The 26146-nt window shown below is 39.1% G+C and overlaps 1 protein-coding gene across 1 annotated transcript in view; it reads left to right on the forward strand.

Annotated features, from left to right (window-relative positions):
- The window catches only part of LOC106870003 (integrator complex subunit 10), a 29910-nt gene that overhangs the window by 1251 nt on the left and 2513 nt on the right, over positions 1-26146 (forward strand). The window contains exons 2-14 of the mRNA XM_089358481.1: positions 2508-2575; positions 4377-4480; positions 6644-6783; positions 8688-8769; positions 10842-10997; positions 13442-13610; positions 14698-14855; positions 16661-16730; positions 17933-18090; positions 19529-19611; positions 21250-21315; positions 22063-22116; positions 23427-23624. Of these exons, the coding sequence (XP_089214607.1) occupies positions 2508-2575; positions 4377-4480; positions 6644-6783; positions 8688-8769; positions 10842-10997; positions 13442-13610; positions 14698-14855; positions 16661-16730; positions 17933-18090; positions 19529-19611; positions 21250-21315; positions 22063-22116; positions 23427-23624 (1506 nt within the window). The remainder of the gene's footprint in view (positions 1-2507; positions 2576-4376; positions 4481-6643; positions 6784-8687; positions 8770-10841; positions 10998-13441; positions 13611-14697; positions 14856-16660; positions 16731-17932; positions 18091-19528; positions 19612-21249; positions 21316-22062; positions 22117-23426; positions 23625-26146) is intronic.

Genomic DNA, 26146 nt, shown 5'->3' on the forward strand with positions numbered 1-26146 from the left:
CTTAAAATACTGAAGAATTTAGAACACTAATTTTGTCATTATCAAGCTGGTACTTGGAACAAACTAACGTGAAATTTTGATGGAAAATTTTAATTTAGATAATTTTAATACAAGAATTTTGTATCACAGATTTAGGGATAGTGTTAGTGAGTTGGTTCCAAAATGGATAAAATGTGAAAATACATTGGATAATAGTCTCAAAAAGACGAGATAGCCATGGTTGGAACGCCTTTGATAATAGGTCTACTTTTTCAGTGCAGAGCTGGGAATAAATGACCCAGTAGCATATTATCTTTTACTTGTTTCTGTCATTAGACTGCGGCCATGCTGGAACATTATGTTGAAGAATTTTTTTGGTAGAATAAATCGACCCCAGTAGTTATTTCACTGATTTCTTTTGCTAAATTGTTAAGCTACAGGAATGTAAACACACCAACACCAGTAGTGGGGGATAACTGCACGCACATACACATACATAAATATATATATGGGGGTCGTTTAATCCCATCTCTGTACTGAAGAAGTAGACCTGTTATCAAAAGCTTTCCAGCCATAGCTATCTTGTCTTTTCTAGACTATGTTATCCGATATATATATGTGTGTGTGTGTGTATTTATATGTCAAATGGCTGAAACAAAAAAAAGAATATGGCGTTTTGGGTAAGAAGATGGTGCCATGTAATAAAAGCAAAACCCTCTAACCCATGCCAACATTGAAGTGGAATGTTGTTTCTTCGCATAGGGAGCTTCTACATCATTGCTCAACCTGTTATAAATGGCAGCTAATTCTCCCTCAAGGCACAGCCTTTTCATCATCATCATCATCGTTTAACGTCCGCTTTCCATGCTAGCATGGGTTGGACGACTTGGCTGAGGACTGGTGAACCAGATGGCTACACCAGGCTCCAATCTGATCTGGCAAAGTTTCTACAGATGTATGGCCTTCCTAATGCCAACCACTCCGAGAGTGTAGTGGGTGCTTTTACGTGCCACTGGCACGAAGGCCAGTCAGGCGGTACTGGCAACGGCCACGCTCAAAATGGTGTCTTTTACGTGCCACCTGCCCGGGAGCCAGTCCAGCGGCACTGGCAACGATCTCGCTCGAATGTCCTTACACATGCCACGTTAAAAATTGATGGATACATTGGATAATATAATCATAGACTCACTGGATCCGAAAATAAATGAAGTGGTCAGAGATGGCATCTTTCTGATCATATAATTAAGGACTGTGGATAAATTAATGTAATTACATCAAGTAAGGCAGTGAGCTAGCAGAACCCTTAACATTCTGGACAAAATGCTTAGCAGCATTTCATTTGACTTTACATTCTCAGTTCAAATTCTATGATGGTTGACTTTGCCTTTCTTCCCTTCAGGATCAATGAAGTACCAGTTGTGTATTGGGGTCGTTGTTATTGATTTAACCCTCTTCCGCAATAATTCCAGGTCTTGAGTAAAATTGAAGCTAGTAATATCTTTCATCTTTTACTTGTTTCACATTTTAGACTGGCCATATTGGGGCACCAGCTTGAAGAATTTTTAGTCAAATCAATCGACTCCAGCATGTTTTTTTTTTTTTAAGCCTGGTACTTATTCTATCAATCTCTTTTGCTGAACCACCAAGTTATGAGCATGTAAACACAACACCAGATGTCAAGCAGTGGTAGCGGACAAACAGACACAAAAGCCCACACATATATACATATGATGGGCTTCTTTCAGTTTCCATCTTCCAAATCCACTCACAAGGCTTTGGTCGACCCGAGGCTGTAGTAGAAGACACTTGCCCAAAGTGCCACGCAGTGGGACTGAACCCGGAAGCATGTTGTTGAGGAGTAAACTTCTTACCACTCAACCACACCCATGCCTATGTTTTTTGTCTTGAGAAATAACATGGTGCTTATAGCATGGTTGGACCCATTAACTCAGAACCATCATCCTGCAAGGCCCTGTAATTGTCAATCCAAAATTCTTATACTCTTACTCTTTACTTGTTTCAGTCATTTGACTGCGGCCATGCTGGAGCACCGCCTTTAGTCGAGAAAATCGACCCCAGGTCTTATTCTTTGTAAGCCTAGTACTTATACTATCGGTCTCTTTTTGCTGAACTGCTAAGTTACAGGAACATAAACACACCAACATTGGTTGTCAAGTGATGGTGGGGTGACAAACACAGACACACAAACACATATATATATATATATATATGATGGGCTTCTTTCAGTTTCTGTCTTCCAAATCCACTCACAAAGCTTTGGTCGGCCCAAGGCTATAGTAGAAGACACTTGCCCAAGGTGCCACGCAGTGGGACTGAACCCAGAACCATGTGGTTGGTAAGCAAGCTACTTACCACACAGTCACTCCTGCGCTTTTGTTATAACATTTAATCCAATGTCTTGTTATCTCATTCTTCAACTGTAATTTTTAAAAAAATTAAAGTAATTTACTTTAACATTTTCTTAAAGCTGTTTAATATTTTAATTATTTTATTAATTTCTTTTCCAGTTTGAAGCTTATATGTTGGAAAAATCTGGAAAGAATGTCAGTGAAGCCGCCCAGATGCTTTCAGAAATGTATGAAAACTAATTTTTACAAGATTTCATTTTCATTTATATTTTAATCTCTTTGTGGCTTTTTTTCTTGTCAAAAACTTTATTTTCAGTCTCATTGCTTCATCTTCATCACTTTCTGTTTCTTTTTATCTGATAAAAACCATAAAAACGATAAATTGTTTTGCTTTAACCTTTCAACATTCAGATTTCTCTGTCAAATGTTGTGCTTGATATTGTATGGACTAAGATCCCTGTTGACAAGCCACTGGTATTTATAGTGTTAAACACTTTCGGTATGCAAATTAGGGACTCCTTCACAGAGTAACTGCTGCATTTGTTAAGTATATAAACAGTTTGGCTGCTTGTTTCTCTGGAGACTGTCAGAATGATGTGGACGCCTCTGATGAGAAGCCAATAAGGTTCGAAAATCAATTTTTTTCAGTTTGCAGAGAAATGGCTAAAATTTGCCCTGTTTATAATTATTCCATATGTTACATATAAGATAGACTTCTTTAGTTTCCATTTACCAATTTCATTCATAAGACTAATGTTGTCATGAGGCTTTTGTAGAAGACACTTGCCCATCCTGCTAGAAATAACAGCTGAATCTCATGCACATTTCACTCTACAGTCTTAAAGAAGAAAGAATGCATGGTTGCATCTGGAATGTCTTTGGTCATGTCTGCTAGACAAGGTTGACCAGGGGCTAAACAACAACCACAGCAACACAACCATCACTTGACAACCCAACATATGTGTCTCTGTATGTGGTCGACTTGCTAGAAATAACCACCAACTCTCTCTCTCTCTCTCTTTCAACTCATCTGGAAACACTGGAAGACATATAATTCTACAGATATGGGATATTACAGTTCTATATTTGAGAGATGAGGAATTATTTACATTTGATGGACATTTGTCCTCATCTTGTTTGTTGTTAACACAACATTTCGGCTGATATACCCTCCAGCCTTCATCAGGTGTCTTGGGGAAATTTCAAACCTGGGTTCTCATTCCTAAGGTATTTTTCAATGTTATTATTATTATTCAAGTTACTGCTGGAATCGAACTCAGAATCTTGGGGTTAGTAGCCCGTGCTCTTAACCACTACGCCAAGATGAGGACAAATATCCGTGAAATGTAAATTCAGCTGTTAAAATATAGGAATCTGAGAATAAAAAAATTCTAAATAATAAATGATAGCTTTATAATTATTTACTGAAAAACGATAATCCTGTCTATTATAGACACAAGGCCTGATCGGAACTTATTTTATCGACTGCCAAAACGATGAAAGGCAAGGTTGATGTTGGTGGAATTTGAACTCAGAACTTCAAGAGCCAGAAAAAAATTGCTGCTAACCATTTTGCTCTGAGTAGTAATGATTCTAGCATCTCATTGTCTTTCTATTGAAGTAATGACCAAGACCTTTGGCATTATGTCATGCTTGAGAAGAAGAGCCATCAAGCTGAGCAAAATCGCAGCCGTGGCAGTTACCAGTGCCATGCAAATTGGCAGCCATGCTCATGGCACGTAAAAAAATACCCTGGTGTCATGCAAATGGCACCCGTGCTGGTGGTACGTAACAGCACCCATTACACTCTCGGAGTGGTTAGCGTTAGGAAGGGCATTCAGCCGTAGAAAACCATGCCAAGTCAGACTGGAGTCTGGTGCTGCCTTCCAGCATGCCAGCCCCGTCAAACCACCCAAACCACGCCAGCATGGAGAATGGACTGCCATGTTATATTGGCAAACAATCTTTACTACAAAATATATTGAAATTGTTACAATTTGATTCTTCATCTGTTTTTAAATTTTGCAGGTTTCAAAATTTCCCCCATGAGCCCAATCTTTGGGCTGAATTGCAATCAATGTTAGAAGCTATGCAATCGGACAACGTTGATTCAAAGTCTCAGTTACTCACAGGTATTTCATTTGTTTTTATTTTTTCTTGTGGTTTTCATCGTCGTCATCATCATCGTTTAACAATTGTTTTCCATACTGGCATGGATGGTTTGACTGAGGCTGCACCAGGCTCCAATCTGATCTGGTAAGGTTTCTACAGCTGGATGCCCTTCCTAACGCCAACCATTCCGAGAGTGTAGTGGGTACTTTTTACATGCCACCAGCACTGGGGCCAGTCAGGTGGCTCTGGCATCGACCACACTCAAATGGTTTTTTTTATGTGCCACTAGCACGGGAGAGAGTCAGGCGGCACTGGCATCTTGTTTTATATTACAATTGAGGAAAGAATGACATTGTTGCTTGCAGGTATCCAATGTGTCAAGCACTGGCTCATTACATGTCTTGCAGCAAGAGTGAGAACAAAGGATTATCCATAACTCATTGTCGTCGTTGTCGTTTAACATCCACTTTTCCATGTGCGCATGGGTCAGAAGAATTTTCTACCTGTTCCAGTGCCGCATAAAAAGTATCTGTACCGATGCCACGGTAAAAGCTCCTCTGCTGGTGTTATGTCAAAATCACTGGTACTGGTGCCATACAAAAAGCATCCAGTGCACTCTGTAAAGTGGTGGGCATTTTCTGCCAAAATGGAACCTGGTCTGACTCTCAGCCTTGCCAACTCCTGTCAAACTGTCCAACCCATGCCAGCAGTGAAAACAGAGCTTAAATGATGATTATGATGATAGGGCAAGTTTTAGCCATTTCTCCACTGAAAAAAATGATGAACAACCTTAATTGATTTTCGAACCTTATTGGGTTCTCATCAGAGGCGTCTACATCATTCTGACAGTCTCCAGAGAAACAAGCAGCCAAACTGTTTATATACTCAACAAATGCAGCAGTTTCTCTATGAAGGAGTCCCTAATTTGCATACCGAAAGTGTTTAACACTCTATAAACACCAGGGGCTTGTCAACAGGGATCTTTGTCCACACAGTATCAACATATGATATAATAAATATGTAACATATGGTATAATTCATCATTTTTTCAGTCTGCATATAAATTATATCATACCTTGATACTGTGTGGATTAAGATCCCTGTTGACAGGCCACTGGTATTTATAGAGTTTTAAACACTTTCAGTATGCAAATTAGGGACTCCTTCATAGAGAAACTGCTGCATTTGTTGAGTATATAAACAGTTTGGCTGATTGTTTCTCTGGAGACTGTCAGAATGATGTAGATGCCTCTGATGAGAACCCAATAAGGTTTGAAAATTAATTTTTTTAGTCTGCAGAGAAATGGCTAAAATTTTCCATGTTTATAATTATACCATATGTTACATATAGGATAGACTTTTTTTATAATGTTACATATAGGATAGACTTCTTTGGTTTCTAGTTACCAATTTCATTCATAAGGCTAATGTTGTCATGAGGCTTTTGTAGAAGACACTTGCCCATCCTGCTAGAAATAACAGCTAAATCTCATGCACATCTCACTCTACAGTCTTTATATATTAAAACTTGAAGGTTTTAATATATAAAACCTTCAAGCAGTTTTATATATTAATCTATTTTTTTGTTAAGGAAGGTCATGTCTGGAAGTATTTTCTGCTGAGATATGTCAAGTTTATGAAAGCAGCGTGGCTTGCAGAAAATGCCAGTTCTTTTATCTTTTTACTTGGGTCATTAGATTGTGGCAATTGTGGCCATGCTGGGGCACTGCATTGAAGAATTTTACTCGAATGAATTGACCCTAGTGCTTTTCTTTATTTTTAAACCTCATACTTATTCTGTTTGTCTCATTTGCTGAACATCTAAGTTACAAGGATGTAAACACACCAACACTGGTTGTAAAGCAGTGTCATGGACGACAAACATACATGCATATATGACAGGCTATTAAATCCACTCATAAGGCTTTGGTCAACTTGAAGCTATTGTAGAAGACACCTGCTCAAGGTGCTGCCATGCAGTGAGACTGAACCCAGGACCATGTGATTGGGAAACGAACTTCTTACCACACAGCCATGCTTGCACAAATAGATATTTAACATCGTAACTGGAATAATGAAGAAATTTAATTTCTCTGTTGAAGGCTGAAGCAGAAATAGGTTATGTTTACGTTGATGTTAACCATTTTGTCATTAAAGTCTCAAAATGTTTTCCTATTCCACAGACATATTTGCTGCCGTGCCAACAAATGTCCAGTGTGGAATGTTGCTGTGTATGGCAAAGAAAATCAGTGATATTCTTGAGCAATGCCGACTTCTACTTTTGGCCATGAGGAAATTCCCAAATCTGGTTACGGAACAAGGAGTATGTATCTAGATTTTGTTGTCTTGTTTTACTGATGAGAGTGCACCTGTGCACCTATGTGTGTGGGGGGTTAAGATATTTGTAATACATAATGAATGTGTTTTAGTGGTGTGATTACAAAAATTTCATTACCATTCTTGTTGCATGGTAGAGGCACATGGCTTAGTGGTTAGTGTGTTGCACTCCTAATTATAAGATTGTAGTTTCAGTTCCTAGATGTGGCAGTGCATTGTGTTCTTGAGAAAAACACTTGATTTCACATTGCTCCAGTTCACTCAGCTGGCATAAAGGAGTAACCCTGCGACAGACTGGCGTCCCATCCGGGCAGGAATATATATATATAATAACAGCTACTTTACAGACTGTTATTGGTTTCTTTTTATGTGCCACTGTGCCTCATGTAAGGTCACCAAGTAACTGGCAAAACGACACCCTTCAGCTGAGGGAGGTGGCTTAATGCCAGATGATGAAAGATTAAAGTATGATATAGAGACATTGAAACAGACATTTTGCTGCAGAAGAAATGTATTTTTACCTAATCCTCTTTTCTCACAACTGAAATCTCTGGAATTCCTTCTCTTTTCCTCTGTTTTCCAACACATCAAGGCTATACAAAGAATATGTTTACATTTTTTATTTCACTGACAGTGAGGCTTTGTACTACTTAGATTTATTCCATTTCTACTAATGATGATGATGAAATCTAATTAGAATTTATGTTTTACCTGTTATCCATTAAAAAGAATTCCCTATTATAAGATTTATATTCTTGCCACATAGAAAGCACCCATGCCAGTGCTACATGGCACCCATGCTGGAGTCACATAAGAAGCAACTGTGCCAGGGCTACATAAGAAGCACCTGACTTAGGTGTCACCTGTATTGATGCCAAGTAGAGAGCACCCATTATACTCTGTAAAGTGGTTGGTGTTGGAAAGGGCCAAATCAGACGAGTGGAGGCTTGGTGCAGCCCTCTGGTATGCCAGCTCCTATGAAACCATCTAACCCATGCCAGCAAGAGAAACAGATGTTAAATGATGATGATGATGATGATCACTATAAGTATATCACTGAAATTGCCAATTGTGAGTCCCACATAAATACAAGGACTTAGAATTATCCAACAGGATTACTTCAGTCTCTCAACAACTGACATCAAACCACTGCTCCTCCTCTCAAATATTCCCTTCATTTAGTTGAGGTGGGAGTGGCTTTTTCCTCTTCCCTGTTCTGTTTTTTCTTTGTCTTGAAAGTTACTTGATAACCTCACTGGACAGGTAGCATAAAGAAGGTACCCAGTATGGCTATGCTCGAATAGTGCTTTCTACATGCCACCAGTACAGGAGCCAGTCAAGCAGTACTGGCACCAACCATGCTTGAATGATGCTTTTTACATGCCACCAGCACGGGAGCCAGTCAGCCGGCACTGGCTTCAGCCGTGCTTGAACGGTACTTTTTACGTACCACTGGCATGGGACCAATCAGCCAACACAGGCAACGACCACGCTCAAATGGTGCGTTTTATGTGCCACCGGCATGGGAGCTAGTCAGCCAGAACTGGCAATAATCATGCTTGAATGGTGCGTTTTACATGCCACCAGCATGGGAGCCAGTCAGGCAGCACTGGCTTCAACCACACTTGAACGGTACATTTTTATGTGCCACCAGCATGGGAGCCAGTCAGCCAGAACTGGCAACAATCATACTCAAATGGTGCTTTTTACTTGCTACCTTATATAATAAGGTGTTTGATGGCCATCAAGGAGTTTAGGAACGAAGTAGTTGAAGGGTATTTATTGGTGTCATTTGCACCTTTGGGGTGACATTTTAACTTCTGTCCTCAGAAATTGAAACTTCTGTCTTGTTTTTTCTTTTCTTTTTTTTTGGTTTCTTTTACTCTGCAGTTGACATTAATAGAAACTTTGATCTTGTCAGAATCAATCACAAACGTACCCTCACCTGTTAATTGTTACAGGAAATTGTTAGGTAAGTCAAACTTCTTAATTATTGTCAGTGTTGTTGTTGTTATTGTTATTATTGTTGTTGTTGTTGTTGTTGTTGTTATTATTATTATTATTATTATTATTATCAGACTGGAGCCTGGTGTTGCCATCCGGTTTCACCAGTCCTCAGTCAAATCGTCCAACCCATGCTAGCATGGAAAGCGGACGTTAAACGATGATGATGATGATGATTATTATTATTATTATTATTATTATTACATAAAGTGACAAGCTAGCAGAATCTTTAGCATGCTGGGCAAGATGCTTAATGGCATTTCATCCATTAATCACTCCTTCTTGTTAAAGGTCTTATCTTTTGTATCTGATATTTTCTTCACTTGAGAACACGTTACAAAAGGGTTCTGAGTTCAAATGCTGCTGAAGTCGACTTTGTTACAATAGGGTTTAAAAACAGCTGAGCCAATGAGAGAGTCATTACCTGGTCACTTCTCTTGCTAGAAATAACAACCAAGTATCCTTCAAATCATACACTGTTATCATTTTCATCATTTCACATCCATCTTCCATGCTGGCATGGGTTGGACAGTTCGACGGGAACTGGCAAGCCAGAGGACTGCACCAAGCTCCACTGTCTGTTTCGGCATGATTTCTATGGCTGGATGCCCTTCCTAATGCCAACCACTTTACAAAGTGTACTGAATGCATTTTATGTGGCACCAGCTCTGACAAGGTCTGTTATGATATGGCTTTTTGAAACAAAGATACATTACATTATTTACATTTGACGGGTATTTGTCCTCATCTTGTTTGTTGTTTAACATAACATTTCGGCTGATATTCCTTCCAGCCTTCATCAGGTATCTTGGGGAAATTTCGAATCTGGGTTCTCATTTCAAAGGTATTTTTTGATGTTATTATTACTATTATTATTATTATCATTCAGGTCAGTGTCTGGAATCAAACTTGGCATATGGTGTAGTGGTTAAGAGCGCGGGCTACTAACCCCAAGATTCCAAGTTCGATTCCAGGCAGTGACCTGAATAATAATAATAATAATAATGATAATAATAACATCGAAAAAGCCTTAGGAATGAGAACCCAGGTTCGAAATTTCCCCAAGACACCTGATGAAGGCTGGAGGGTGTATCAGCCAAAACATTGTGTTAACAATAAACAAGATGAGGACATATATCAGTCAAATGTAAATAATGAACAGACCAATGATCTAAAGCATTCCAAATGTGACCATCAAATGTAAATAATCTGCATAATTTCTCATCTCTTAGATATAGAACTATAAAGATAAATTAGTCTGAATCTTTTGAAGAATTAGTGAAGAAATCTCAGACATGGAAGTAACTCCTAGAATTGGAAGGTCTTTAAGTGAAGGTAGCAGAAACTAAAGTTTTAGTAAAACCAAAGCCAGGATTTTATGTTGTGAAGTCATTATATCCAGCATAATGTAAAGAAGCTGGAGTTCCATAAAGTATCTCCAATATAAACCATGATGAAGGGTAGAGAAGAAGAGGTGGAGTGGCTTTGTAGGTTGGCTGGCAGAGAAGGGCTTCTTGTGGGCTAATGGTTAGGGTACTCGGCTCATGATAGTCAAGTCATAAGTTTGATTCCCAGCAGTACATTGTATCCTTCAGCAAGATACTTTATTTCATGTTGCTGCAGTCCACTCAGTTGGGAAAAAAATGAGTTGTACCTGTAATTCAAAAGAACCTAGCCCTTGTTGTATTCTGTGTCATGCTGAATCTCCCCCAGGACTATGTTAAGAGTATGTATGTTTGTGGAGTGCTCAGCCACTTGCAAATTGATTTCATGAGCTGACCAGCTTATCGGTTTCACTGATTGGATCAACTGTAACACTTGTCACCGTAACCAACAAAGTGCCAGTTATGAAGAATGGTTAGCAAAAACACTGCCATCATCGTTTGAACACTTCCATGCATGATGTTTTCAATACCAACAATATTTTATTTCTGGTTCTTTCTTTGATTTTGTTATTCATTTATCCATCCTTGTCTCTATAAAAACTAATAACGATGCAACATGTTTGAGTTATTTTCCCTTTTCTTTTCTTCATTTCAGTATGTGATGTGTTGCCATTGGTTCTTCAGAAATGTCGGGTGTCTTTTACGTCAGCAGACCTCTACACATGGATGCAAAAAGCAATACAATTTTATATTTCATACGTCACACAACCACCAAGCCCTTTAGAATGTAGTACGGCTCCATCCTCATCAGGTGAGAAGTAATTTTTCTCTTTTAATTTCATGGCAATGGATTGACAGACTTGGTAGAGCATCAGAGAAAATGCCCAGCAGCATTTGTTTCAGCTCTTTACATTCATCATCATTTAACGCTCGTTTTCCATGCTGGTGTGGGTTGGATGGTTGGACAGGAGTCACACCAGGTTTCATAGTCTGGTTTGACTTGGTTTCTTCAGCTGGATGCCCTTCCTAACGCCAACCATTTTACAGAGTAGACTGGACTGAGTATATTTTATTGTGTTATTAGGAATTTGGTTGACAGGACCAAACTAGCTTCTCTTCACTCTATCACTTGACAATCATCCGAATTGCTGCCCGTCTTGATGAGTTACCTCCCCTGTAGTTCATGGAGTTTTCATTCCTCTCCGTACTTCATCATTGTCTTCTCCTTCTCTTCTTTCTCCTGCTTCTGCCCATCGTAGGTCAACAACACGTTGCGTGTTCTTGTTCAGTAACCATCTCTAGCAGGTTCGCATGTGGGCTACATGGCCTGCTCCTGATCTGCTGCAAGTGAAACTACTTGACACAATGGAGAAGTGCCGACTCTCATGTGCCCTTTCATATCTTCTCTGTTGTTTCTCCTAAATGGCTGGAATTATGAGCTTCAATGATCGGTGCCATTCATCCTGCCACAGGGCCTTCTCCTCCTCCCAGGTGTCAGGGGAGATGCTGGAGTTCTTCGTATATCTATTCAGTACATCACTGCATCACAACATCTGGCCACCACAGCTCCACCTGCTCTGATCCAGTTCAGCATAGGACGCTGCCTTTGGGAGCCTGCTGCTCTCCATCCTGCAAACAGATGCTTATTGACTTACTGCTGCTCTTCTTGGCGACTCACAGACAACACAACCCCTCTCCATGTAGATTCTTCTTCAGAGTTACTGCTCCCCTGGATGGGTTGCTATCACTGCAGCTTGCAGAGCTCACCTTTCCTCTATGACTATGAAGATTAAGATGTGGTGTGAAAGTACTCAGTACATGCGGGAGAATTTATATCTTTTATCTTTTACTTGTCTCGATCATTATGCTGGGGCAACACCCTGAAGAATTCTAGTTGAACAAAACGACTCCAGCACTTATTTCTTTGCAAGCCTGGTACTTATTCTAATAGTCTCTTCTACTGAACTGCTAAGTTATGAGGATGTAAACACACCAACCCTGGTTATCAAGAATGGCAGGGGACAAATATAGTCACACAGGCATTCTCACACACACACACACACACACATTCTGGGCTTCTTTTAGTTTCCATCCACCAGATCCATTCACAAAGCTTTTGTTGGCCCAAAGCTATAGTAGAAGACACCCAAGATGCCATGTAGTGGGACTGAACCCAGAACAATATGGCTGGGAAGCAAACTTCTTACCACACAGCCATATTTATAATGTGACCATGCCGGCCTAGTGGTCATGGTGTTGTAGTCATGAGATAGGAAGGTCATGGTTTCTATTCCCAGACCAGCTGTACATTGTATTCTTGAGCAAGATCTTCATTTTATGTTGCTTCTATCCACTAAGCTTTAAATATGTAACCCTGCAATGGACTCATGTCCCATTCAGAATAAAGATATTGTGATCTCGGTCCCTTCGCCACTTTGGAAACCCAGTAACCAGTTCTGTGTATCCTAGGACTTGAAGAGATATTTGTATGCTACCATTACTCTTCTCACCAAGTTGTCAGAACCCAATACAGTGGTTATCAGACTTGTTAATATCCTGGCCAGATCCAAAACCTGGATTTTTTTAGGGGGCTGCATTAAAAAAAGTAAAACACTAGTAAGTAAAGAAAAATTTATAGTAAAGATTGTTTGCCAACATAACATGGCAGTCCTAGTTTAGGACGAATGTTGCTGTAATTTAACCCCAGGAGACATCATCTCTAGCTAGCTATACGACACAATCTGTGTCCTTATATTTTCAAACAAAGAAATCTAGCACCCCCTACTCAGCTCAAAACAATATCTGTGTATCGTGATTTCCGGGTTGTATCCCTTCATCAGCGCAGAATAATTGTTCAGCTGGAGGTGGTGCTGTCTAATTCCCGTTTGAAATATATAGTTTTCAAAGTGACAATATAAGGACACAGATCGTGTAGTATAGACAGCTGGAGACGATGTCTCCTGGGGCTAAATTACAGCAACATTAGTCCTAAACCACGACTGCCTATCTCTCGTTGTGAGATTTAAAAATAGTAATTTTCTAAAGAAAAATTTGTTATATTTATTGTGGGAAGACCATCAGGGGCTGCCAGAAGGATGATTGTGGGCTGCTTGAGGGCCTGGGAGCCGTGGTTGAGAACTGCTAGCCCAACATATAGCATTTTATTCTTTCTGTAAAACATTATAAAAATGCTGTCACTCCTCGTGGAGATTTGAAGGGTTTTTTGTCTTATGCAGTTTTTATTTCCTTTTCTAGATATTTTGTCACCAACCAAGCAGTCTATGAAGAAATATCCATTAATTGTTGGTTTACAAGAAAAAGAAAGTCAGGTTTCTGATCCGTGGGGAAGTCTCTTCAAACTGATCCAGCAAATATCAGTTTTACTCAAATGGGATATTGATCCAGATTTTTTTTCTAAACCCAGGTTAGTATAGACATCATCATCATCATCATCATCTTCATTGTATTGTTTGCTTTTCCAGGCTTGCATGGGTTGGACAGAGTTTATTGAGGCAGGTTTTCCCCAAGCTGGATGCCCTTCCTCTCACTGATCCTCACCTCTTTCCAAAAAAGGATTTATTCCCCCCCCCCCCCAGCTGGAAATTGCTTTTGCAGAATATTGCAAAGGATAAGAGCATGACTCTCATTTACAACTACCATGCACTGTCAAAATAAGGAGACACAAACATGTACACACACACACACACACACACACACACACATACATACATGTGTGTGTGTGTGATGGGATTCTTTCAGGTTCTGTCTACCAAATCCACTCATATGGCTTTGGTAAGTCCAGGGCAATAATAGTAGAAGACATTTGCCTCAGGTCCCATAGTGTAGGACTGAACTGAAAACCATGTGGTTGAGAAGCCAACTTTTTACCATACAGCCACACTTTTACCTTTTGAAAATTTGAACAAAAATGATTTTTGGTTCAATTTTTCAGTTGAACGAATGAAAGTGTTAATAAAGAATTATCCAAAATTCTAACAGCCTCCTTTTTCATAATATATATGTGTGTGTATGTGAGCATATGTGTGTGTGTGTGTGTTTGTATGTGTGAGTCTGTGTGTGTGTGTGTTTGTGTCTGTGTTTGTCCCCTGCCACTACTGCTTGCCAGCTGGTGTCGGTGTCTCCATAACTTACTGCTTCAGCAAAAGAGACCGATAACCATAAGTACCAGACTTAGAAAATGGTAAATTCTGGGATTGTTTCATTTGTCAGAAATTCCTTCACAGCAGTGCTCCAGCATGGCCACATGGCTGCAACAAGTAAGAAATAAAAAAAAAAGATATATAATTTTTCATTTGCTTTCATAAATTTGAATTTCCCATCTCCATTCATTCCTGATACAATCACAACAAACTGGACAAAAAACAGTTGCATCTAATTATTCTTTGGACAACATATGAAACGATTGTAGAGAAACATAAATTAATGCTTTTCCATAAAGAATTTTGTGATTGCTAATTTTTCTTGTATTTCTGTCTCGCTTTCACTCTCAGAGACTACCAATGGCAGCAGATATTGATTTTACACTCAAGAGCAGGACAAACCAATCAAGAAAGCAGCTATCACCAGATATTATATATGACTGCAGTTGTGTTCCTTAATTGCCTCTACTCCTATATCAGTTGTGTTGATGCAGAGATTTTTGTGTCAGGTAAATATAGGAAGCTAAATAGAGCTTCTTCCTTCTTTTAATTCCTCTTCTTTGTCCTTGATGGAGACATTATTGTTTTTATTGTTGTTATTATTATTATTATTATAAATAAGGTGGTGAGCTGGCAGAATTGTTAGCACACCGGGCAAAATGCTTCACGGCATTTCATCCGTCCTTGGTCGACTTTGCTTTCATCCCCTTTGGGGTCGATGAATTAAGTACCAGTTGCATACTGAGGTCAAGCTAATCAACTGGCCTCCTCCCGCCCAAATTTCAGGCCTTGTGCCTAGATGTAGAAAGGATCATTACTATTGTTGTTGTTGTTGTTGTTGTTGTTGTTATTAAGGCAGTGAGCTGGCAGAACCGTTAGCACACTGGACAAAATGCCTCATGGTATTTCACCCATTGCTACGTTCTGAGTTCAAATTCCACCAAGGTTGACTGTGCCTTTCATCCCATTTGGGGTCGATAAGATAAGTACCAGTTAAATACTGGGCTTGATGTAATCGACTAGTCCCCTCTCACCAAATTTCAAGCTTTGTGCCTTTAGCAAAAAGTATTATTGTTATTATTATTATTATTATAAAGTGATTGGCATTAGGAAGGGCCTCCAGCTGTAGAAACTCTGCCAGATCAGATTGGAGCCTGGTGCAGCCATCTGGCTCACCAGTCCCCAGCCAAACCGTCCAACCCATGCCAGCATGGAAAGCCGATGATGATGATGATGATGATGATGATAAAGGTGGCAAGCTGGCAGAATTATTAGCATACTGGACAAGATGCATGATATGAGTTCAAATTCCGCCAAGGCCTATAAAATAAGTACCAGTGGAGCACTGGGGTTGATGTAATCGACTTAGCCCTTCCCCTGAAATTGCTGGCCTTGTGCCAAAATTTGAAGCTGTAGATGTGAGCTCCATGCTGGTAGCACATGAAAAAGTACCATCCAAACATGGCCAATGCCAGTGCCACTTTGACTGGCTTCTGTGCCGGTGGCACGTAAAAAGCACCATTTGATCGTGGTCGATGCCAGCTCCTCTGGCCCCTGTGCCAGTGGCACATAAAAAACACCCACTACACTCTTGGAGTGGTTGGCGTTAGGAACGGCATCCAGCTGTAGAAAAACTGCCAGTCAGATTGGGGCCTGGTGTAGCCTCCTGGCTTCCCAGACCCCAGTCAAACCGTCCAACCCATGCCAGCATGGAAAACGGACGTTAAACGATGATGATGATTGTTATTATTAAGGTGGTGAGCTGGCAGAACTGTTAGCATGCCAGACAAAAAGCTTAGTTGCATTTCGTCTATATTTATGTTCTGAGTTCAAATTCTACCGATGTTGACTTCACCTTTCTTCCTTTTGGGGTCAATGAAATAAGTACCAGTTATGCACTGGGGTCGATGTAATCGACTAGCCTCCTCCTTCAAAATTTCAGGCCTTGTGTTTATAGTAGAAAGGATTATTATTATTATTATTATTATTATTATTATTATCACCGCTTATGTGGTGGTAACACTCATTCACAACTATCACCTGATGTCAAGGCAAAGAGACACAGACACTCACACACACCCGCACACACACACACACACACATACAATGAGCTTCTTTCAGTTTCTGTTAGTCTACTAAATCCACTCACAAGGCTTTGGTTGGCCTGAGGTTAAAGTAGAAGACACTTGCCCAAGGTGCCACACAGCAGGACTGAACTTGAAACCTCCTGGTTGAGAAGCATACTTCTTAACCACACAACCATGCCTTCCCATATTTCATTTTACACAAATATTATGACTGTTATTTCTTGCAGGTTCTGCCATAGGCCTACCGGCACCCCTTGTTCTTTTAGAAGGAATTAAAACAGAACGGTCAAATTCCGAGTAAGTCTATTTTATGATTTTTTGTCTATTATATTTCAAAATTTTGTTAGTTTTCATTTCCTTATTCATTCATTTAAGACTTCAGGTGGCAAAAATTGGTGGAGCATTTAGCAAAATGCTTAGGTCCAATGCTTTACATTCTGAGTTCAAAACCCACCAAGATCAATAAAATAAATTCTAGTTAAGGATTAAATCAACTCTTTTCATACCAGCCTGTCTGAAGATCAACTCTGGTTTTATGATACAAACTTTGTTCCAAAATTATCTGAACCAATGTTTTACAACCATCTTTTTACCTATGTACACCTTGGATTACTATATTGTTCTTGTGCACCTCTACAGCCCTTCAGTGTTTAAAAGCTAGTTTTATAGATACTTCTTTCAGAATTCCTATTTTGTTATTCACACATTCACTCGTGTAGGTTTTCAAAGAACATGTTTCAGGGGCCAGAAACATGTTGAACTACGGAAGGTATAAGAGAAAGAAATCAAGCTGTTTCTGGCATTAAATACATCTGAAGCTTGGTCCCATGTTGGGGACACGTAAAAAGCACCATTCGAGCGTGGTCGTTGCCAGTGCCACCTGACTGACTCCTGTGCTGGTGGTACGTGAAAAGCACCATTTGAGCGTAGTCGTTGCCAGTGCCACCTGACTGACTCCTGTGCCAGTGGCATGTAAAATGCAACCACTACACTCTCGAACTGGTTGGCATTAGGAAGGGCATCCAGCTGTAGAAACTTTGCCAGATCAGATTGGAGCCTGGTGCAGTCTTCTGGCTTGCCAGCCCTCAATCAAACCGTTCAACCCATGCCAGCATGAAAAACTGGGAACAAGGAGTTAAAGTATATACAAGTATGAGAAAGGGGTGAACAGTTTCGTTCTTGTAGAGGAGCTGAGCATTTTAATATAATCTATTATCTTTCATCATTATCATCATCGTTTAACGTCCACCTTCCATGCTAGCATGGGTTAGACGATTTGACTGAGGACCGGTGATTCAAATGGCTGCACCAGGCTCCAATCTGCCTTAATATATATATATATATATAGAGAGAGAGAGATGAAAATTAAATTATTAATTACTCTGGCTCTTTATATTTTAATTTTTCTTTCTGAATTAATAATTTTGAATTGTTTTAAATATCTTCTTTATTTAATTTTAATTCTATTTATTTATTTATTTTTTCTCGGTTTACCAAAGAACGAAAGTAAAGAAGCTTCGACCAGAGATTCAGACTTCTTCTTACCCTCATGTTACAGCTAGTGCTGAAATTCCAGATTCTCAAATGATCATCAATCATTTTATAATTGCTCACAAATGTTACGAATTGCTCCATTCAAACGATATTTTACAGAGAGGTAAGAAGAAAAAAAGGAACCTGTTTATGGTCTCTACCCAGTTATCTCCCCTCGGTATTCCTAAACAATCCGTTGAAATGTACGCACGCACACACACATCTACTTTTATATGTAATAATAATATTAGGAATAATAATATAACACAAGAGAACGAATTTTGCCTTTCCTTACTGGCAGTTTCACTCTATATTTCTCACACACTCTATAAGGTGATGTGATTCTGTGCATACGTGTGTGTGTGTGTGTGTGTGTTCATTTTTACGTCTGTTTTTCCATTCTAGCATGGGTTAGACAACTATGTATTGGAAAGGCATTATGCCCTTCTTGGCACTTACCCTTATCTGTTTTTTAAGTAAGGGACTTCTTATTTCACATGTCTTTCAAAGTGCAAAGTGAGTGGACAGGTTGTGGACAGCAGAAGTGCCAACACCACAAGTGTGGCTGTGTGGTCAAGAAGCTTGATTCCTGACCACAAAGTTTCAGGTTCAGTCACACTGAATGACATTGCAGGCGTGTGTCTTCCACTGTATATATATATATATATATATATATATATATATATATATATATATATATACATATATATATATATATATATATATATATATATATATATATAAAAATTTAAGGAATGGAGAAAACGCATGTTATAATTGCATACTTTATTCCTACATATGTTTCAAAGGATTACAACCTATGTGATCCATAGGGATCTGTGATATTAAAATTGTAACCTTCTCATCAGGGAAAGCATGGGAATCATCTTAAACGTAAGACATTATGACCGAGTATGAAAACAATAGATGGATAAGGTTATGACGTGATTCATTTGAAAAAAACCGTTAGAGAATTGGACGCTGCCGGATAGTGGGTTGGACAACACATACATATAAATGTGTGAAAACATATTATTATTCATTAAGATAGAAGAAACACATATAATTACACACATATATATATATATATATATATATATATATATATATATATACAGATATATATATGTATGTATGTATGTGAGAAAAATTAATTCAACTAGAACAATTTGAACTTTTTGTGGAGTTTATTAATTTTTTCACTGAAGGGAATGGTAATACCTAATTAAATTAATTTAGTTTTTTCCATGCTTTCTTACATATCAGTATTATCATTCGAAACGATTGTATGGATTAAAAATTTTATGAAAACTTTTAACATCTTCTCTAATCCATGTGTCGCTGAATTTTTACTGAGAACATATATTTTTTTCATGGTTAGATGATTCAGCATCTATTTCTAGCATATAGGAGTCCACTTTTGCTGGTCATTCCTCTTATTTTTGTATATATATGTATATATGTATATGTATATATGTATATGTATATATATATATATATGTATATATATATATATATTATATTATGTAGATATTGTTTCTCTTTCTTTTCTTTTAATATAGGTTTTATAAAGCTTTGTCAGAACTGGCAGTCTGAGACATGGTCATGGATGGCTCATTTTCAAACAGACATGTTTATTTATCAGGTAAACAAACAGTTCTGCTTCTTTCCTTTTCACCATTCAAGATATTTTTCTTGTTTGTCATTGACCATCTTTTGTTTGTTTTTCAATGTACAGACCTCACCGGTGCTGGTGCCACGCAAAAGCCACCTAAGCCACCCTGTGAAGTGGTTGGCATTAGGAATAGCGTCCCATGTAGAAACCATGCCGAAACAGACCTCGGCAGTGTTGCTGTCACGTAAAAATCACTCAGTCCACTCTGTAAGGCAAATTAGGGTTAGGGTCAGGGTTTGAACCCAGAATGTAGATGTGATGAAAGAAATGCAAAGTTGACCTCTGTGGAATTTAAACTCAGAATGTAAAGGGCACAAGATGCTGCTAAGCAGTTTTCCTAGCATGGTAATCATTCTGCCAGCTCATTGTCTTCTTAATAATAATAATAATAATAATAATGATAATTTCCAAAATGTACCCAGAATCTGAAATTTCCACCTCTGGTCACTCTTGATGTGTCCAACCCGTGCCTCTCTTTGTACAAACTATTACATGCTTGGTCTTGGGAACATCCCCCCATCCTCTGGAATCTCCACTCTACTCATTTCTCTACAAAAATATAAACAGAGCATTAACACCATCCACCTCAACACTGTCACGGGGGCTGCAAGAGCCATGAGCTCTGCCCCTCTTTACAGGGGACATCAGATAAAGACTAAAAAGTGTTTCAGAGTTAGTTTAGCTATTATTACTTCATGGTTTCGCTCCTGTAGGGCAACAAACTGGCAGAAACATTAGCACCCTGGGCAAAGTGCTTTGTAGCTTTTCATTCCTCTTCACATCCTGAGTTCAAATTCCACCGCGGTTCACTTTGCCTCCCATCCTTTCAAGGTCAATAAAATAAGTAGCATTTGAGCACTGGGGTCAATGTAATCGACTGGCCCCCTTCTAAATTTCAAGCCTATTGTACAAAGGATTATTACATGGTTTCACTGCTGTGCAGTGTTTACTTTTGGCTGTCAGTTTCCTCTTGTATAAACAATAAACAATGTGTGAGCTATACCTAGGGCCACAGATTGGCTCCCCTGCCGGTGACACGTGAAAAGCACCATTCAAGCGTGGTCGTTGCCAGTGCCGCCGAACAGGCTCCCATGCAGGTAGCACATAAAAACACCTTTTGAACGTGGTCGTTGCCAGAACCGCCTGATTGGCCCTTGTGCCAGTGGCACATAAAAGGCACCCACTACACTCTCAGAGTGGTTAGCGTTAGGAAGGGCATCCTGCCGTAGAAACTTTGCCAGTCAGATTGAACCTGCTGCAGCCTCTGGCTCACCAGTCCTCATTCAAACCGTCCAACCCATGCCAGCATGGAAAGCAGACGTTAAACGATGATGATGATGATGCAGATTTAGGTCCCAGTGGAGGACTGGGGGCTGTCTGGTTACTTATTCTGCATGTTTTTTACTATCATTTTCCAGTTGCCTATTATGTATTGTGGAGATTGTTTCTGTTTTCTGGCCCCACATTCTGGTTAAATCTATTTCTAGATCTCTTATATTTGACTAATTTTTTCTTTTTTCTGCAATACCGTTTCCTCTATCTCCATCATTATCATCATCATCATCATCATTCTTTGAATTTATTGCTTACCATTTTTATTCCAATCAGGGTTTATTCCAAGATGCTGTGAGTAATTTACAAAATTTCCAGATTAACTTGTCAGAAAAAATGCAAGTAAGTTGAAATATTTTGGTTATAGTTTCTTATCTTATCATCACCATCATCACCATCATCATTGTCATCGCCTCTACCATCAACATCATCATCACCATCACCACCCAACACTTCTCCCAACAAAGCCCTTCTTCAATAGGGACCACCTCTAAGTGATTGGTTGGTCTCTTAAAAATTATAAATCTCCCTTAAATCATATCCTGTTATCTAACAAAACAAAACAAAACAAAAAAAGGGTCAAACACAGAGTATGTTGTAGTCCTAGGTACACTATGTATGTCTGAAAAGAAGTGGATGGTTATGACTAGAATGCTTTTTATTCTAGGACAGCTTGATCAGAATTGGCCTAGGGCTACAGGAAAATTTAAATTATCACTACCATTGCCTCCATCACCACTACCACCAACATCACCCCATTGCCACCACTACCACCACCATCATCATCACTGCCACCCTCACCTCCACCACCACCACCACACTTTGTATGGCCATTATTGTTGTGTTAATGAAGTTTGGCAAAGTGATAAGACCATCTTCATGTAGCTAATGTTTTACCATTTTGTTTTTGCTGCCTTTCATGGTTTGGATCAGTGAATAATGTGTGCTTGGGGTTGAATTACTTGTCAACCTGTAACATGTAGCTGTGTCCTTTTCTGCCACACCCTAGGGACAGGAAAAAAAAAACCAATCTGACTTTCAACCATTTTCATTCCAATTCAAGAATTTCCTTTTTTTCAATTGTTTCAGTTACGGAAATCGTTACAGCTTGCCTCCTGCTTTCATTGTTTGGGTACATATTCTGTAAGTTGTTGTTGCTATTATTATTATTATTATTATTATTATTATTATTATTATGATCATCATCATCATCATCATCATCATATCCACCACCACCACCACCATCATCATCATCATCATCATCATTCCACTGAAGTTGATTTTGCCTTCTATCCTTTTGGGATCAATAAAATAAGTCTCAGTTGAGCGCTGGGGTTGCTCATCTAACCCCTGCCCCCAAAATTTCAGGCCTTGTGCCTATATAATAGAAAAGACTATTATGATGTTACCTGTCTTATGATGGGTAACTTCAAAAGTATATTTTTGCCACCCTGGGTAATATCAGGAATTTCTTGGTGCTTATACAAAACAGTGAACTGAAAACCAATTTTCAAGAGAAAAGAATGTATTTATTAAACAATAATATTTATCTCCACTTAAAAATGGGAGTTGTGTTAGAACACAAAATACTGTGTAATTTACGAGAGAAAACTCTCATTATTGACTTGTGGTGCATATAAGCACTCATGTTTATGTTGCTAGTGAGCGATAATCATCAGCTACTGCTGCCAGAACATGTGATTTTGGCTTCTAAGGCTAGACATAACAGTGATTTCTCTATTAGCAATATATATAGAGATTTTGTTGTGTCTGGGGAGAGTCTGTCTGTTTGAATATTTTATTAATTAACATATTTACTGATTCAATTTCCACTCATTTATTATATTTCTTTCTTAAATTTTCGTTGCTTCTTGCAACCTCTTCAATATATATGTGTGTGTATATATATAAACAAAATATATATATATAATCACAGTGTTTATTTAGACAGTTGTGTTGCAGATAGTGATGGGTTTATTAAAAAATGATTATCATTACCATCATCATCATCATCATCATCATCATCGTTTAATGTCTGCTTTCCATGCTGGCATGGGTTGGATGGTTTGACTTAGGACTGGCGAGCCAGAAAGCTGCACCAGGCTCCAATCTGAACTGGCAAAGTTTCTACAGCTGGATGCCCTTCCTAACGTCAACCACTCCGAGAGTGTAGTGGGTGCTTTTACATGCCACCGGCACAAGTTGAATTTCAGAACATTCCAAAAAAATCATATCGCACCACAGCCTCATGCTGATTGGTCGATTTATGGGCCAATCACGTGAGACTGTGGTGGTTCACTAGTGTCTGGCTGAGTATCCAGCAGTAAGGTTTCAAATCACTGCTACAATGTGAAATGTTTTGTAGAATGTTTTGTAAATTTCTCCTTTTATCCTTTCTAATATTTGGGTACTTATTTTCCTCTTCTTCTTCTTCTGCTTATCATCATCATCAGAAAGCGTGTGAACTCTTACTCGATATCATCGGATCTCTGAAGCAGTTTTCAAACTCTGATCCCCTGACTTCAACTCATTCGATCGAAGAAGAAAGCAAAAACAAGAAACTAACCCCTGGTCGCCAGCTATGGCTGACCTTATGCACCGAGATAGAAATCCTGTCTTATTGTATACAACTGCTACTCTCTTGTTTTAAGGTAAAAATCAAGATTTCTTTTTTTTTTTTAATTTTTTATTTCATTTCCTATTTTAATACTACCCTGCTCACTTCATTTCATCCACAAAATTTCATCTTCCTGTAAGCCCTTCCCCACCATACCACAATTTTACCCCCCCCCCCCAGTGCCATAGCCTCCTCCTCCTCCCTCTTCTCCCACTCCTACCACTACTGTTAGGTCTTCCCTTTCTCATAAATTCTTTACTTTAATTCATAGACAGCTAAACACATAAACACCTGTGATATCCTTCATCACCTGGCTTGTAGTATTATTATTATTATTATCATTATTATTATTATTAATGTGAAGGCACATGGCTCAGTGGTTAGAGCATCGGGCTAACAACCATAAGGTAGTGAGTTTGATTCTCAGACCAGGCTGCATGTTGTGTTCTTGAGCAAGACACTTTATTTCACGTTGCTCCAGTTCGCTCGGCTTTATAAATGAGCTGCAACATCACTGGTGCCAAGCTGTATCGGCCCCTTTGCCTTTCCCTTGGATTACATCAGTGGCATGGAGAGGGGAGGATGGTATGCATGGGTGACTGCTGGTCCTCCATAAACAACCTCGCCCTGTCTTGGAGGGTAACTTTCTAGGTGCAATCCCATGGTCATTCATGACCGAAGGGGTTCTTTACTCTTTACCCTATTATTATAATAAAATAAGTAATCTCTCTCTCTCTCTCTCTCTCTCTCTCTCTCTCTCTCTCTCTCTCTGAGAGACTCAAGCACCTACGTACACATATACACATGTGGCATAACTTCCGCCTACCAAATTCAATCACAAAGCTTCACTCAGCCCTGGGCTATTGCAGAAGACACTTGCCCAAGGTGCCACGCATTGGGACTGAACTCAAAACCATGTGACTAGGAAGCATGCTTCCTAACCACACAGCCATGCCTGCACCTACAAAAAATGTATGGCACGTAAAAAGCACCATCTGAATGTGGCCGATGTCAGTGCTACCTTGATTGGCTTCTGTGCCGGAGGCACATAAAAGGCACCAACCGATCATGGCCGTTACCAGCTCCCATGGCCCCTGTGCCAGTAGCATGCAAAAAGCACCTACTACACTTACGGAGTGGTTGGCATTAGGAAGGGCATCCAGCTGTAGAAACACTGCCAGATCAGACTGGAGCCTGGTGCAGCCTCCTGGCTTCCCAGACCCCAGTGGAACCGTCCAACCTGTGCTAGCATGGAAAACAGACATTAAACGATTATGATGATGAAGTAATGTAAGTTTTCACTCAAATTACTGAACGTTAACTAGTGTACAAAGTATACTAGTTGCTTTTTACTGTTTAAAGCTGTTGATTAGCTCTCACAGTGGAATGTCCTCTTCATATTCTGGCATTTAGGATGAGAAAAATTTGATATCAATAGACATTATTGTCAGGATTGTGGTACAAAACCCAGTTTATAAGGCTGTGGTTCTTGTTAAGACGTTTGATCCCACATCTCCTGTCTTAGTAATTTTGTTATAACTGAAAACAGTTCTATGTTAACTACATTCAATTATTCCAGCACCTACCATATTTTTTTGGCATACAAGTCATACGTATTTTTGTAGCATTCATTTCACACCAAAATTTACCGCCAAAAAAAAAGGGACTTCTACACCAACATGACTTTGAAGGACCAAAAATTCCATGTGAAATGCAGCAGGATTTGGAAAGAGACTGCGTTTGAATGTCTACACTGTATGCAACATCGTCTTGTATGCCAGAAAATATGATACCTCTACTGGCTATAATACAAGTTTCTGTTGCTAATTCTGAGTTATTTACAGCTGTTAGCACCACAGACTTGACATTGATTGCTAGCAGAACTATTCTATGTGTAAAGCTTGTTTTTAACTCATTTAATCATTTCACACTCTGTGGTTGCTAACAGTGTAATGTAACAATTACAGCGTATTCTATATAAAAACACTGTTGGCAGTGAGGTTGCTAGCATTCTTGCTATATATAACATTTTAACTGTAAACCTTGTTATCAGCAAAGTAACCTTTTCATAGCACTAATACTATGCAACATTACTTGTTATGTCTTGGGAAGGTCATTATGCCAATAATAACACACACACTAGTTCAGTATCACTTCTGTTTTGTTAGACAGTTGGTTAGATATTTGCTGTGCCGGTGTCACATAAAAAGTGCTCATACCAACACCACGTAAAAGCATTTGTGCTGGTACCACGTTAAAAGTACCCAACACACACTGTGAAGTGGTTGGCATTAGAAAAGGCATCCAGCTGTAGAAATGAAACCAACTCAGTCTGGAACCTGGTGCAGCTCTCCAGCTCTGGTCAAGCCACCCAACCCATGCCTGCATGGAAAGTTGACGCTAAAGGATGAGGATGATGATGGTTAAATATCTAACCAACAAACTAATTGATTGTTTGTTTGTCAAAGTCCTTTCGACATGATTCATGACCTCATTAACCCTTTTGTTACTGTGTTTATTTTGAGATGCTCTGTCTTTCTTTTAATTACTTTAAAT

The sequence above is a fragment of the Octopus bimaculoides genome, chromosome 10 (genome assembly GCF_046866305.1).
Source record: "Octopus bimaculoides isolate indiv1 chromosome 10, ASM4686630v1, whole genome shotgun sequence".
NCBI lineage: Eukaryota > Metazoa > Mollusca > Cephalopoda > Octopoda > Octopodidae > Octopus > Octopus bimaculoides.